This window comes from Metopolophium dirhodum, chromosome 1, assembly GCF_019925205.1.
Source record: "Metopolophium dirhodum isolate CAU chromosome 1, ASM1992520v1, whole genome shotgun sequence".
NCBI classification, from domain to species: Eukaryota; Metazoa; Arthropoda; class Insecta; order Hemiptera; family Aphididae; genus Metopolophium; species Metopolophium dirhodum.
Window position 1 is genome coordinate 43557222 of NC_083560.1, and position 17424 is coordinate 43574645.

At 28.1% G+C, this 17424-nt stretch overlaps 1 protein-coding gene and 1 pseudogene across 1 annotated transcript; one reads left to right on the forward strand and one right to left on the reverse strand.

Moving 5' to 3' along the window:
* Window positions 1-2366, forward strand: LOC132937364 (uncharacterized; annotated as a pseudogene).
* An 11910-nt stretch (window positions 2367-14276) lies between these two features.
* Window positions 14277-16188, reverse strand: LOC132939225 (COP9 signalosome complex subunit 4-like). Its single transcript, XM_061006297.1, has 6 exons — window positions 16083-16188; window positions 15797-15888; window positions 15587-15708; window positions 15379-15515; window positions 15176-15290; window positions 14277-14465 (listed from the first exon to the last, which is right to left on the reverse strand). The coding sequence occupies exons 1-6, from the start codon at window positions 16178-16180 to the stop codon at window positions 14277-14279; spliced, it is 753 nt and encodes a 250-aa protein (XP_060862280.1). The 5' UTR covers window positions 16181-16188.
* Between the last annotated feature and the right edge of the window lie 1236 nt (window positions 16189-17424).

Sequence of the window (17424 nt, forward strand, 5' to 3'; positions counted from 1 at the left end):
CTGCCGACTACTACTTCTGAGGAGCGAGTTCTTCAATTTTTGGTTTGTACTTTCTAGTTTTTTTCGAACTTTCAATTCGGTCTTGAGCTTCTGTTGCGATGGATAATGAAACCCTAAGTTGATGAAATAAATAAAGAAGTAAGTGTAGTCCAAGTCAACATTATTAAAATACGTATATAGTCTGTATTTATTTATGCGTTTTATTTTTATAGTGTAAATATAAATCAGAATGTGAAGAGTTAGAGATATCGTATGCGCTTGAAACTGATCAAAGTTATGATAAAGGTCATGGGCAAGAATTGGCTGCCGAAATGGACAAAACATCCAAGGATAAAAGCAGCTATCTAGGTTTGATCTAGCTAGGTTTAAACATAATGTACATTGTATATTATGTATAATATCAAAACATATTAATGTATTTTACTCAGATAAATTTAGATTTTTATTAAAATCGTAAATTCTTATAGAAGCAATTGTTAAGTAAAATTTTACATTCAATGTGCTTGTTCTAAACTTGATATATTAATTTAATTCTGCAAATTAAAACTAAAATTATATGTTTATTATTAATATAGCGGTGTGGTTCACTCTGAACAGCTTTGAATCCCACAATACATCATCAAATACCACTGATATGATAATGTATACATCTGGAAAAAGTATTAATTTACGTCCACCAAAGAAAACAATGAACAAGCTCCCTAAATTGTCTCACATTGATAAGATTGACCCAAATTATGAAAATAAAAATTCTTCTCAAAACGGTAAAACAACAATGAAAATCTTAATCGTTAAAATTGTATATTCTTTTGTACTAAAAGTCATTATTATTTAGAGCCTGAAGAGGAAGAAGAAGAAAGTGAATAGATTATGGCAAAATTCAAAGATAGGCCTGGTAAAAAAAATTAAAAGAAAAATATACAAGAGATGGTTAAACAACGAGCAATGAAACCCTGGATTGATTTAAACCTTGTACCAAATGGACGTTACTTTTCCGGGGTAATAACTAATAGCATTGATTCTATTCATATATATATATATATAAGTTTTCATGACTTAGGTACATTTAAACCTAGTATTAATTAGTTACCAATTGATTTATATTATATTTAACAATATACTATATTGAATTCAGTGGCGTCGCAAACTAAAAATTTTCCAGAGGCAAGTTACAAATATTCCAAGTATTAATGCATAATAATATATTAATATAATATAAATAATTATATTTCAGATCGTTATTGACTACCTATTGGGTGTATCATATTACATTTACTAGGAGTCTCACCAGCTACCACCCACCCCTCTATTTAAGAAAAATCTCAGAGGCAGTTGCCTCTGAAATTATTGTTTGCCACACTACTGATTATATTGCTATGTTTAATTTGTGGAATCTGGTCACTATCCAGTATTCTAATTACGGCAGTCTATGTAAAATATAAGTACTTTGTTCGGGCATAGTATACAGTTATTGAATGTGTTTTTTACAATTTAAATATGATATTATAGAATAAGTTTATTATTGTATTTTATAAGCTATTTATATTTTAGTGAATTTATTATTTATTTTATCACGACTTGCTAGTTATTAGTGTGCCACTTTATAATTTGTCCGCTGTTTTACATAATATACATTATTTGATTTTATGCTTCTAATATGCTTAAAATTTGTTTTCCAATGGTTAATTAATAAAATGTAATAATATACATTTTATCTGTGAATGCCCATATAGTTTTAATCTTTTAAAACTGATACTCTTTACTTTGCCTATTTTAAAAAACTGGTAGTTGCAAAAACTGTTTTTTCTGTATTTACCAAATTGTATGTAAACTGTCCATCTCTAGTATATTTAAAAACTAGTGTTATCAAATTTAGCTAATTCCATTTATTTTTATCATTGCATTTTTTTTCAGGGAGAATTAGATAAGTTGTTGCCATATATTGTCAAATATAACTGATCAAAAGGATCCTGATATAACAATAACTAAAGTTGAAAAAGAAGAAATCAATAGAAATATTAATGCAATTAGATCACGTCAATTATCCAAAAATGAAATAAAATCATATTCTCTTGAGAAAAAATTAAAAATACTTTTATTTAATGGTAAGTTATTATTTAGTATCTCAGATATTACCGTTTTTAAAACTTATATAAAAAGTTAATTTTAGTATTATTATTTCTAAAATAAGGTATAACTATGTATCATGACATGTTTATACTGTACACTTGTGTATACTATAATTAGGGTTGCCAGATGTCCTGATTTGACCAGAATAGTTCCAGTTTCACAAACTCATCCCGGTGTCCCAGCCGATCTTTAATTTTGTTCCAGTTATTAGAGGCTAAGAGAACATAATACTGTATTTCACTCTCTTTTAGTTGATCTTTCGACAAAAATCGATGTGATAAATCATAAATTATATTCAAACAAAATTAGTTTTTGTAACAAGTTTCATAGAATACTTGATTTTACACAGTTTATTTTTGGACTTCTCACATTTTGAAAGTAATGTAAAAATATACGAATAACAAATTTATTTATTTGACTTGAATATCAATGATTAAATATTGAATATACTTGTATGTGTCATTGAAACTAACATTTGTAATATTTTTAGCAAAAATGATATCTACAAAGATGTTGATAAATCTACTGCATAAATGTGGTGTGCCAAGTGATGAAACTGTTACAACAATTTTGACTCATTTAAAAGAAATGGAAGTTTTAGTTCATGGCAATTGGACCATAAAGAGTGAAGAACTCTATCCAGATAATACTATATCTCATAAAACCGATAGTAAAATCATGATTGTTCTGATATCTACAAGTCCGTTATCACTTATCCGTATATACATTTGTAATCTTTTACAAACTAGAAAAATAAATAGGTACCCACCTAGTATTAATTCAAAAAATGTATTTTTAAATATGTTTTCAAGTTTTATAGAGCATTTTTTTTGAATTTTAACTGCATAACTTTTATTTTTCAGTGCATATTTTGCCTGTTTTTAGTGCATTTAATTCATAGCCCGGGTCATGAGCTTAAAAGTTAAGATGACCGTTATTTGTATCATTACTTTTCACCTTTTAATTAATCAATCAACTATTAACTTGAGTTAAACTTTACTAATGTTTCTATTGAAGAAAACATCAATTTTTACGCAACAACTGTCCAATCTAAAATTTGTTGTGAATCGGATATCACTATGAAAGCCACTTTAGTTGTAAGATAAAAGTGAAGGTCATAAGCGTGAGCAAGAGGGGCCTGGGTGGGCCGTGGCCTACCCTGCGAGACGTACCAAAATTTGTACAAACAGTAATACATGATCTAAACATCACAATTTTTGATTTTTTGAATCATAAAACATTAAATAGGTAGGTGAAAAATAACATTGATACTCAATGATAATAAATAATAATAAATTAAATGTCTTTAAAAATAAAATTGATAACATATTACCATTACAGGTTGCGAAATTGTATTTATTTAAAATTTAAAACTGTGTTGACAGTTAAAATATTTTTTATTTAACTTTTAAAAAATATATATCTGTTTTTTATCATATGAATGATTTATGCCTTAAATAGTGGGTGATTATGAGTAGGCAAATTAAAGTATGTAACATTTTAATTGTTTCTTCCATCAAAGTTCAGGTTTCTTAATCTTTATTGACTTAGCCCACCCCAAGGGCGTCTGCAGGAATTTGTCAAGGGGAGGGCAAAATATTTTCCTTTTTACTTTTTTTGTCTCACTATCCTATTAGTTATAAAATATTTTCTTTCATATAGACGAGAAATGTAAAACTATTTATGAATTATACGTACATAGTTAATTAAAACTTAATTTTAATTAATTGTTATATAATTTTAAATTATCAAATACATTATTTTTTAATAGATAAAATGATATCGTTGGTTTTATGATTTTAGGTAATTTATAAAATTAAATATTTCTAGCCTATTTAGTCATTGATACCACAAACTTAATTTTCAGATTAAATAAGTAGTCCAAATGATGAGTTCTATCTATAAAACTTTTCTACAGTCATATAAAAGTTTAAAATGTATATTAGAATTTTTGTCTTTAATATTTAAAATAAAAATAATCTAGTGCACTATTTAGAATTGTTAGGGCATTTTTTAGTTTTTTTAGAACATGAAAATCATCAATAATAATATATGATAATCAACCTAGAAAAATCCAAGAGAGGGGCACTTGCCCCCTCCCCCTTATGTGAACGCCCTTGGCCCATCCTGCCACAAACGTCTGCGCACGCCTATGCTGAAGGTGCATTCATAACTTAAATTTTATGTTACTGTTAAGTGTATTACAAAAATAATGTTGGTAATACATTATATTATAATATAATATTCCAATCTACATCCAGACCAAAAATATTCGACGTCAATGTCAAAAACTGTATAAATTGTAACATTTATTAACTTGTAATGAGTCAACTATTCTTGTTTAATAATACATCTTAGTTAAGTGAACAACATACAACAAACTTTTAACTTTTCCAATGTCTGCTAAAAATTATAAAAATATTTATTTTTTGTTAATGACCTAAACTATCAAGTGTCAATTAAATGACATGGCAACATAATATGAGGTATCTATAAAATGATGCAGGAAATTCAGCGAAAAAAAGTAAAGGAGATGCTTTGAATGAGTCTTTTATATCTTGTGACTGCAAATCTATTATTTCCATTTGAAGCTCAACATCTTAATAATCAATATTAAACGGATTGGCGAGTAGTTGAAAAACGCAACGTCTATTATGTTATTGAACAGAATCGAAAATTAAGATTATAACACAAATGCACTTGTCGTATCTACTCTATCTTATCGGTAACTGTCAAGGTTAGGTTAGGTATACCTACCATTATAAAATATGACTGAAACGTTCAATTATATATAATATGATTTTTTTGATATGATATTCAATTAAATGTCGTTGTCGTAGAATTTAAAGCTGGTTGCCGACCACTGATCTAGGCAAACTCATGGGCTTTTTATTATATTTTAATATTAAAGTGAGTTATGAGTATTTTAAAATTGTAAATTGTTTGTACATCTTAAAATACTCATAACTCGCTTTAAAATCAAAATACAATAAAAAGCTCATGAGATTGCCTAGATTATAATAATAATCTTACCTTTAAATTTTATAAGAGGTCAATACACTCTAATTTTTAAACTAACGGATCTAAACGTGATCTGTTGAGCGTACAATTTGCTATGTTACGCATTTGTAAGACGGAGTTTGCGCCAGGCTGTTAAAGTCACCAATTATAATCTTTGTCCTATTGTCTCTGAAATTGTGTGGCTCTGTGAAAATGAAATCTGCTCTTGGGGGTTTATATACAGACAATATTGTGATCTTTCCCAGGTCAGCTGTAAGAATTTCTATGTTGTTGACACAGCTCATTTAGTTCAATAGTGTTCCATAATTTACCAATCAAAGTAATATTCTTTTTATGCTTCAGTATAAAAAAAATCAGAGAAAATGATGTCATATTTTTGTTTCATATTGTTTAAATAATTAAACTGATCTGGCAAAATGTATGTGGAATACCTTCAATTATCAGTTTTTTCATTTAAATATTTTTTTTTAAGTAGGTACAGGAAATAGGTACTTTTGCAATAATGAACTATCCATACCATCATGCAACTTCCATTGTGTGAAGGGATGAAACTAACTATATCTTGTTGGTATACTTTAATATTCATATTCTAATGAAGAATATTTTTGTTTTGTTATACCACCTACCAATCTAAGTTATCTATTTTCTGAAAATTGTATTGAAAAATTCAAAATTGTAAATGCAAAATAGACTAAAAATAATTGTAAAATGTTATAAATACATACCAGATATATAATTTTAAATTATCTTTTCAGTCTCACAAAATACTACAAATATGTCTAAAAAATTATCAAAATTTCATGAATTGTCTGACAGAAGTAAACGAAGGTGGGCTGATGAAGCTGGATGCTCTCACTTTTCTTACAATATATCCTCATCAGATATTGAAATAACTGCAGTCCCCCCATTACTCGATAGAAGTATCCAAATCCCTCCAATTGGTTCAAACGACCAAAAAAACGTAAATTCAGATCCTTCTTATAATGATAATTTTCCTAATGATGATCAATATCAATTTGTAAATATTAACAATGATTTTATTAGAAGTAGTCATAATAGTTGTAGTAATAGTGGTAAAAGTAGTGATGAATATATTCATGAACCGTATTTTCAAACAAGCCATGAAAATGAATCTCCCACTGGCATTAAACATTTTCTTAAGAATTGGGCTATTAAACATAATTAAACAGAAGTGTCTTTCAGATTTATTGGTTGGCCTAAAAAATAATGTTGATGGCTTATCTAGTTACTTAAACTTATAAGGTAACTTATAAGTTACCATCTGTTGCTAGGACCCTGTTGAAAACAAATATAGTTGTTGAGAAAAGTGTTGTTGAATCAGGTAGCTACGTTCATTTTGGTCTGGAAATGCAGTTAATACGTTTAATTTCTAATATTCCACCTGTTAACAATAATATACAGGACCTAAAATTTTACTTAATATTATTGACTTACCATTATTCAAAAGTTCAGCCTATCAAGTGTACCTTATATTAATTGCAATACTAAATGTTCCTCAAATAAAAAAAATAGTGTTTCCTGTAGGCATTTATTATGGTATGCAAAAGCCTAATAATATATTTGTTTTTCTTAATCCATTTATTAATTAGTTGGTTGATTTAATGACAAGGGGTATAATAATTGAACTATAAAATAAAGTATCTGTTAAACTCGTTGATATATGTTGTGATACTCCTGCTAAAAAATATTTAAAGATTTATTAGGTATTAAAGGACATGGAGGCTATAATTCTTGCACTAAATGCACAGTTCATGGTAGAATGATTGAAAGAAGGAGAACTTTTACTGACTTGGACTGTCCAATGAGGACTAATCATGATTTCATAAATTGGGTAGATATGTTAATTTTACGCAATCAGATACCCCATTGGTAAGAATACTTGACTTTTAAGTCAATTATTCTTGATTTTATGCATCTCGTATGTTAAGGTGTAATGAGAACAGTGTTCTTAATTTGGTGTAATGGTAAACATCCACACAAACTATCACAAAAACTTATTCAAATAGTTTCAGATTTTATGACAAACAATCGTAGAAGTTCACTTGTGGAGTTCGTTAGGCAGCCTAGGGATTCAAAATATTTGTTGCGATTCAAAGCAACAGAATATCATTCTTTTTTATTATACTTGGGACCAGTTGCTTTAAAAGGAGTTTTGACTGATGAAAAATAAAAAAAGTCTGTATCATTCCCTGATTTTCCTCCAAACGTAAAATGTGATATAATATGCTACACACGTTGTTTGTTATCTCCATCTATCATAAACAATAAGTACACTAACACCTATTACTATGCAAAATTTAAATTGTGGAGTTATGGTTGTTCGATTTAGAATTTAAACTCTAGATTTGAAAATGAAAATACTAATGTTCACAGCTGTTTGTGTTTGTAAGTTATTCAAAATATTAATTTTAAAATTAAAAAAAAACCAACATACAAACAAAGATAATTGGTTAATCATTAAATAGTTATAATAATAATTATCAATTATACTTTATTCCAAATATAAAACACCACGGCGGCCACTGGTTTGCCAAGTAAAAGTTGATGTTTCTTATGTGGTATAGATTATAGTTTAACTCAGATGCCACAGTCATAATATTGAGTTGTGTAAATTAGCTTATGGTCTGTTTAGTAAACATAGAAATTGAATGCTTGCTTGTGTTGCATTCTTTTAATATAAAAAATGTATCAAGTGTTACAATATTTTATTTTTTAAAAATAACTATTTTTATATGTAAAGTATATTTTTCTACAATGTTATAATTTCTACAGACAATTACTAGTGATGAAACACATCCAAACATTGCTAATTGTACACCGGCAAGAAAAACTTCATTATCAAGTCAAGATAATATATCAAACAATAAAACTTTGAGCACAATGGTATCCACCCAAACATGTTCTACAAGTAAGTCGGATATTAAAATGTCTTTATTACTTGAGTGTTCCTACAGCTATAATTATTGTTTCATTTGAATTAAAAAAATTTTCAGACAACATATCTGTATCAAATGTTTTTTAATGTAAATTAGCCAAAAAATCATATTTTTGTACTTTTCAAAATTGTATAAGTAATGATAAAAAAAACACTGCTACTTTCTATGGTCCATCGACTATGTAAAATATCTGGTAAATACTAAACAGCAGTTAAATTAACCCGAATGCATATTAATTAAATATTTTCATTTTAATCATAGCTGAAAATAAGAAAATAACGTCAAACATGTTTTATATTAAACAAGAATTAAATTAATTTATTGAGAGTAAAAAATCAAGCTATTGTGATGAGTATGAGCCAACCAGTTCCAAGGAAAATGTACTAGCGCCTTTCCCTTTGAAAAATGAAGATGAGCTCATGTAAATTGAATCAAAATTAAAATATGAAGATTGACAAATAAATTGGTATGCCAATATAATTTGAAAGTATTTATTGTTAATGTTAATCAATGTTATGGTCTCCTTGTATTCTAATAAATATACAATTTTATATATATTATATCATTATTTTACATACGTATTTGAAATCATAATAATAACTTTTATATTTTTAGCTAATATACCTAATTCAATTATCTTATGTAGATATATGGTGAAATACCATATAATATTTAATAATCTATAATATAATATATATTATTAAGTATTTATAATTTATATACAATATTATTATAATATTAATGTTATGTATATTAACTGTACTATTCTTAATTTTCCTTTGATAACCCATAACTTGAAACATTTTTAAAGATCTTTTCTTTTTAATTTGTCAGGTCTTCCTGCATTTGCGTCCTAAATATTAATAATACTCAAAAGAATATAATATATATAATTTTATTGACGGATTACAGTAATCCGTATTTATATGTTTTAATTCTGAGCAGAGCGATGAATGTATTGGCCTTTGATTTTCCTACAATAGTAATTATCGCCAAAAACCATTATAATAGATATAGGTACCTACAATGTACTAATGATCCACTAACTGTTTAAAGTATACTAGGTATTTGACAGAAATTAATTTACATTGACCAAAAGTGTGATTAATATGAGGAAATGCCCGTAAAGCTCTTAATGGCAGTGATGCAGAATAATTGTGTTCTCTGTGTGAATGTCGAATACATTGAATTTCCCATTACTTATGTGCCGTATAGTGTCGTTTTTTCTTTTTAAGCAAAATAATGACAAAGAATTATTTTTAAAATTTGAACTCAACTCGTACGTAATTGAATTGAATGCGTTGTAAAAATAATTTAATTACTTGATTGTTATTTGTTTGCTTTACATTACAAACATAGGTAGTCACGTTAATATTAAATACGGTATTCCACATACCTACCCAGCTGGCTTTCCGTATTCTAGTACCAATATTATCTACTATTGTAGTAGGTATTTGTTATTACCTATTAGTACCTTAGTTATTACTGTATGACAGAAACTATTCTTGATAAATGTAAACTAATAACATAAAATAAAATAATTAAATAATATTAGTGTTATGTATATTAACTGTACAATTCTTAATTTTCCTTTGATCAATTAAACCCATAACTTGAAACATTTTTAAAGTTTATGAAAACAAACAAGTCATTTATGTATTAAAAAATTTAACATTCCCTTTATAATTATTTTATACATATATATTTTATAGGTAATTTCATTTGAATTTGCCTCAGAAGGGAAATCATTCCAAAAAGTGACAACAAATATGCTAAAAACCATATTTTTTTTATGTACTAGTATCACAATATAGTTGGAAAGGCCAAAAGAACAAAAAAAAATTACATACTTTGAATATTTTTGAAGTCATTATAGGTAAATATAAATTAATTTCGTTTAGTAATAGCGTTAACTTTTCTCATTTATAAATTATTTTTTAAAATTGTTGTTACACTTATCAGTTAGATTTCTTAAAAATACCTACATTTTAAATTTCGAAATCTGAATCAATAATATTATAGCATCATTAAATACTTACAGTTTTAGTTTTATTTAAAATAAATTCAAATATTTATAATAGTTTCATCATAAAACTCCAAGAGATTTAAGTATTTGTATATTAAGCATGTGTGTCTAATGCTCTTATCTGTAATATTCTTTTCGGTCAATATTCCTAGAAACCATCCATCGTGTCAACCAAACATTGTAAACAACGATTAATGTACGCAGGTCACAAATAATGTTGTCAGTTATTATTGTTTAAGGAAGTGCGATCACTGGATGGTTTCTTCCCTCACCCTATTCATGTTCTAAATTTATTGTAGCACATATTCTTATTATGCCTTTGTGTAAAGATTATATATTCTCTAGTAAAATTTTTAAAAAAAAGAAAAAAAGTTACTATAGTAGTTGTAGGTAATTTCACAGAATTTACTGGACTGTGAGATTTTATTTATTCACTAGTCGTATATCCCGACTTCGCCCAAGTGCAATTTTTTTTTGTGATAAATCCTTTATACCTAGTGTACGCGCTATATACGACGTGTATCTCGGTTTGATTGTTTCTCAGTTATGGTATACGACCAACGACAGTGTACCTCAGTTCACTGACAAAATATTGGCGTCAGTGTACATATATTGCTTTGTGAAATAGTTTGCTCTAAGTGAGCAACTGCATGTAGTGAATTGGATTTAGCCTAACTTGAACTAATTACTCTCTAAACTTTTCTGACATCTCTAAAAACAAAATATCCGAGATTTGCCCGTGTGCAATTTTTATTTGTATCAAATGTTCAAGTTTCTTAATAGAGTATAAAAATTGTTATCAATGTTTAATGAAAACAATTTAAAAACAATTATAAATATAATTCATTATAACATTTAGGTTCAATTTCATATATTCAATTCATTTCAATTTAAAAGAAAATTCTTTTAATATTAAAAATTAATGAGTTAAGTATATTATTTAAACATAAAATACATACTGTTGTGCGTTAGTTACACAGAGGGAATATATATAGGTATGATGTTCTCTACTAAAAAGGTTATGGATAGACAGTTTAAATCACATATTATCACTCCAAAATTGATATACATTTATTAAGACATTTAATATAATATAAACTCCATGAATAAATCTATCTTCCTTTATAAAGGCTTTATTTGGAGAGATTTAGGGGAGGTTGGTGACGCGTCAAAAAACGGTTCTTCTGCGCATCTCCATGCGACACTCTGGCACTCTGCCACAAGGGAACATATCTCAATGGCAAGGCGTGTCGAGAGGGGGTGAGCAGAATCGGTATGTTCTCACTCTGGACAGAGTATTGTTACATTTATGGGTTTCGGGTGTATCTACTATGTCATCAGTTGGTCAAAGCAATGGATGAGGTTGATTTGATATTTATTTTATTTTTAAAATAAATAAAGTTTATTAAAGACTTAACCAATAAGCTAAGATAGTAAGATGTTATATTTATAGGTTTATATAATTATAATATTATACACTTTATTTTTGAGCTTAATGGCAGTTCAAAAGTTTGTGCAGCTGCCATTAAAAAAAGTTGGTGTTCACCCCTTAGAAGGTTAAATGTGTCATTTTGATAAGTAAAGTAAAGGAATATCAATTGAAAGAATTAATATTATATTTTATTAGTTTTTAAATCAATTGTTAAAAAAATATGTTTTTTCAAAATATGGGTTAGATATCACATGTTACTAACACTAAATTATTAAATAGTATCATATTTTTTTACATATAAATGCCTTTTTTTCTATTCTATCTTTTTTTAGATTCTGAGCGAAGCGATGAATGTATTGATTCTACAATGATGTGTGTTTTTTTTTTTATTTTTTTTTATTTTTTTTTTTTTGTGTCTGTCATCACCTTTTAGGACAGTAAAAGTGCTTGGATTTTCTTCAATAGTAACTTTTCAGATAGGAAAGTGAATCTAGTTGGTACTTTGGGGGGTCAAAAATAAAAATTTCCCAGTAGTTTTCACAAGCGACGTGAAAAACAAAAGAAAAATTAAGGAAAAACGGGAATTTTTACGCAAAATCTGTTTTCGAGAAAATCGATTTTGGTTTTTGGTGTAACTCTAAAACAAATGACCGTAGGGACATGAAATTTTGACTGAATGTTTATATTAGCATTTTCTATACACCATAAAATTTACAAAATATTTTGACTCTTTTTGAGCTGTTTACGGCCATTGTCAGTTTTCAATTTTTTTAGTTTTTTTTTCTATAAATATCAATAAAATTTTATCTGTTGAGTAAAAGAGCTTGAAAATTTAATAGAAGGCTCCTAGGTTATTGTTTCAAAGGCAGATGAAAAAAATTAAAAATCCTTAGTCACAGTTTTTAATTATAAGCATTTAAAGTTCAAATTTTGACAAAATACTGAAAAATCACGAAAAATAGCAAATTATTTTGATGAGAATTCATAAAAATTTTTCTTTTTAAATCTAAGATTTGAAAATGTAATATAAGATTACTCATAAGTTTGTCTACCTTTATCAAAAAAAAAATGTCTAGCAGAAACTTAAATTAAATTTTTATGAGCGTCTGAAATTTATATTTTTACAACATTTGATATTTACTCGATTTCTCATGTAACAATTTTCTTATTTTATTGTAATTAAAAAACGAATGACTGTAGATACTTGAAAATTTCACTGAATGTTTATATTAGCATTTTCTATACACCATAAAATGTTGAAAATATTTTGACTCTTTTTGAGCTGTTTACGGACATTGTCAGTTTTCAAATTTTTTAGTTTTTTTTTCTATAAATATCAATAAATTTTTATTTGTTGGGTAAAAAAGCGTGAAAATTTAATATAAGGCTCCTGATATATCGTTCTAATAGCAGTTGAAAAATATTAAAAATACATAGGCACAATTTTTTTTTTATAAGCATTTAAAGTTCAAATTTTGACAACATTTATCAAATTTAAAATTTATTAATTATTTTGTGGTTAAAATTTATAAATTTTTAACTTTTATGGCTAAGGATTGAACATTTTAAACAAGGCTCCACGTAAATAGGTTATATATAAATTACTTTATTCACAATAATATCATCAAATATACTTGGTAAAATCATAGGCTGACTGACCGTTTTCGCTCAGAATCGTTTTTCTTATACAATGATATTATATCATTGAATTCAAATTTAACACCATCCATTACAGTGACCCACTTGTAACCTACTGTACAGCAGAGCGACATCCACTTATCCACCTTTTTTTTTAATTTGTACGTGTTAAATGTGTAAAATATCTTAAATAGCTTACTTATAAATAGGTATATTCATGTCCATACAAAATTTGAGCTCTAAAACCTTAAAACTTTTTTTTTTACCAAACAAGAACATTAATTTTCTACAGTAAATTGTTAGACTGATCATTTATTTTGTTGTTGATAATTTGTATTTAACTCAAAAATTGAACGAGTCATTTCTTGAGTTATTAACCTTTAAGTACCAATGATAATAATGCTGTTTAATGGTTTTAAATAAAATAGAAAATAGAAATTGAAACAGGATAAAAGTAAAAGTATAAGATACCCAACCAATTGTTGTAAACATAATTTAATTTGTAAAATTAAGATAAAAATGCATGATAACCCTGGAAAATGTTATACCATATATTATAGACGTTAATAAAATATCATCAGTTAGTTCTCATAATTATCTGAGTTATATTCAATCTCAGTGTATCTAAATTCCATCTATTTTGCCTATACAAATAATTTCAATTGTGTGGTATTGCAACAGTACCCCCTTTTGAAATCTTTTTGTTTGTTTCATCTGGCTCAGTTGTTATATTAGGATATGCAAACTAATTAAGACAACGAAGAAATCAATCAAAGATAGAAATCGAAGTCATGTTTCAATATTATTATATTTAATCTAGTACTTAAAATATTCAGAATATTTTCAAAAAATATTTTAGAATAAAAACAAATTCAAGTGGCCGTAACCTATATGATATAAAATAATAAAACAATCATAATTGCATTTTATGTCAAAATTAAAAAAAAATAATCGTTACAAATATAAATTAAGAAAAGTATTATAGTATTAACGTACATTTATAATGCCATTTGATTATCGAAATTTTCATTCATCCATTCACGAATATATGAGTTAGTATTTATCTTGTCGATTATGTGGTTGCCTTGAAAATTAATGACATGGAAGTGATTGACATAGTTTCAGCTTTCTTAAATACGCTTAGATTATTTAATGCTGTAATGCGGTCATGGTCAGCTAAAGGCATGGTCAATAATTCAATACATCTATTTGCAGCTTCAATAAAATCCTTACGAAACTCAAGCATATCTTCTGTTTCTAGCTGGAAAAAATAAAAATAATTACTATTTTGAAAGTATTATTTAAGAAATAAATAGGTAATTTATGGTTACTTTAAATATATGGTCTTCATAAAAAAATATGAGTTCTACTAATATAAATATGTAACAAATTCTACCATACATTTAGTGACATAACCAGGTGTCTAGCTAGTTCCAACCTCTAGGCCATTTTTTTTATATGGATGCCATTGATTATTTTTAATTTGTTTTGCATAATATTGTATTGTGATCAAAAAATATTTAAAAAAAAAATCATTACCTACTTTAAATTGCTTTTTATTGATTAGGAACAAGACATAATTTTTTTATTTCTCTTTGAAATGAAAATATTATCATTTTAAATTGAAAAACTAATAATTAGTTCTATTTATAAGCATACATTAGAGGAATTAACTCTTATTTTTAGTGAATCAGTTATATTAATTTGTACATACCCACACCTAGGTACAGTTGTCAGAGATGAGATAACTAAATTACTATTAAAACAGACCATAACAGTTTAACAATATTGTGAGAAATTAAAATGTTTGACAAGTGACAACCCACCACCGCTATAGATAAATGAAGAAACAACGTCAACATTTACCACATCAGCTGGCCACTGTACCTATTTCTAGATTTTGGTTGTAAATAAAACAGTGGTAGACCGCAAATATAGGGAAGCAATCTTTATTTGAATAATTAATCATACTTGCAAACTTGAAGCTCTATTAATATATGACAATGCTTGCAATGTATTGTTATCTTCCAAGTACAGACGTGCTATTCTCATGAATATTAACAATTTAAAATGAGATGGAAACAATCTAAAAAGCATATAAAATTTAATAAGAACTGTAATAACCAATTAACTAAAAAAAGTAAAAATAAACTCAATAAACATGGAATAGATACTTGTGGTCCGATTCCAATGGGATTGCAACCAGCATAAGGATCGCATCTTTGAAATTATTATCTTTCTCGTATATGGTTGATAAAAACCATCGTGTGTAGGTTGTTTGATCTTCAAAAAGTAGTGTCCTATGACACGTCTTAACAACAAATGAACAAAATAGTAACTTCTCCAAAATATAATAAAAAACACATGGAAAATAGGTCTTACTTTCTCCAGCACGAAGAGAGCCAGCGATTTGGACTGCGTATCATTCATTTCAGGAAACACTTTAAAATTGAAATCGGCAAATATTTTACGAGAAATCAATAAACTTACTCTTTCATCAACACCTGAAATCATAATGTCAGTAGTTAGTTTGCACTAAGAGACTAGCAAAGAGAAATATAACAACAGGCAGGTAGGTCTATTAACACTTACATATATTGATGATTACTTTCAACATCTTGATCACATCAGGACTGACTGGATTGTATAAGAGCCTCAGGATGTCATCCAACACATCACTAACCCTGCAACAACCAAGGGGCGACAGAAGATCAATTGACGAACGACAATATTATAATGAATTTAATATTGTATACAGGGTCTTAAACGGGCCGTATCTAGAGACGATTTGACCGGATTCAGGCGAGCAATCGAGTCAAATCGTCAGTTATAAAACTCAGCTATTAATATAGATTATTCATAGTCATTTGGTACCTACATTTTGTACAACTTTGATTGATTATTGACACTCGAAAATTTCGAACTGGTCGGGATGTGACCTAATCGTCGACGAACTTCGGCGACGGTGAGGGTCATGTTTCTCGGACAACTGGAACGACGCGCAAAAAAATAAGAATTAATAATCGTAAACGTATAGTACTATAGTACACCACGTGCGTGATTAGTGACTTGCACAGGCGACGGACTATGGACTAAGAACCAGAACGTTCAAGGTTCAACAGTACGAGCGCCATATTTGATATTATTATGTTCTCTACATCGTGACCACTGACCAGACGTGGAGTACAATATCAGCTGTAATATGGTGTGACCAGGCACGCGGCGAACCTGAATTTTCGATGTTTCGTGCTAGGCTCTACTGCACCTATCGCTACTCGTCGCAACCCTGGTTTTGGGGAAAAAAATATATCGTCCCCTGACGAATAATTATAATAATATTATAATATTATTTACAGTATCGAGACGGGTACGTCGGACGCAATCTATGAGTTATTATATTACGCGACCGAGCCGACCCGTGATCCTTGAAAGTTGAAATATCACGAAAAAACGACAGAAATACAAAATATTATAATAAAACGATCATGGTTTTCAAGGAAGAAACTATTGGAGTCTATCAATATGTATCGCATCAATTTTGAACCGATCCGTATCGGACTCAGACTTTGATAATACTTCGTGTGTCCCTAAATGCATTACCTAATTCCCATTTGTTATGTAAAACCACATAAATTCATTACCTAATACCCAAGGTGGTTTTACATGACAAATCGAGGGATATTTTCGATTTTTTTGTCCGAATTTGATGGTACTTTAAAAAAGTCGGTTAAATTTTCTTTGAAAGTAAAGGTCAAAACACTTCAATATTTCAATATCGTGTTTTAAGTTTAAAATATCAAAAAATAATATTATTTTTTTTTTGTAAATTTGAATTTTTAAGCCTTGAAATTTTTATAGATTCAGAAAATATATTAAATACCTAGTGGCGCGCTATGGACACTCACACAACAGCACTACGCGACTTCATCTGATAAACTAATTTCCTATCGTTTACTCCTTAGAAACAGAGCGCTTACAGCCCCCATAATAGTTTATTTCCACGAGGGATATACGCGAGGAGGATTTGACACAGCGTAAGAGAAATTCTCTTCCGACAAGTATCAGTTCCGGTTCCGGTTTAGGTTCCTAAGAAAATCAAAAAATGGTTTCAGTAAGGTTCCTGTTAAAATACCGGTATTTTTAATTTCGGTTCCAAGCCCTGGTTTATTTACACGAGGGATATACGAGAGGAGGATTTGACACAGCGTAAGAAGGTCCGC

What these genes read in the sequence shown, in the direction of transcription:
- LOC132939225 (XM_061006297.1), bottom strand. Translation starts at nt 16,180, where the DNA reads ATGACCCTCACCGTCGCCGAAGTTCGTCGACGATTAGGTCACATCCCG. An exon ending in CTCTCTTCGTGCTGGAGAAA is followed by an intron (nt 15,516 to 15,586) that starts GTAAGACCTATT and finishes TTTGTTGTTAAG; the next exon opens with ACGTGTCATAGGACACTACT. An exon ending in CCATTGGAATCGGACCACAA is followed by an intron (nt 15,291 to 15,378) that starts GTATCTATTCCA and finishes TATGCTTTTTAG; the next exon opens with ATTGTTTCCATCTCATTTTA.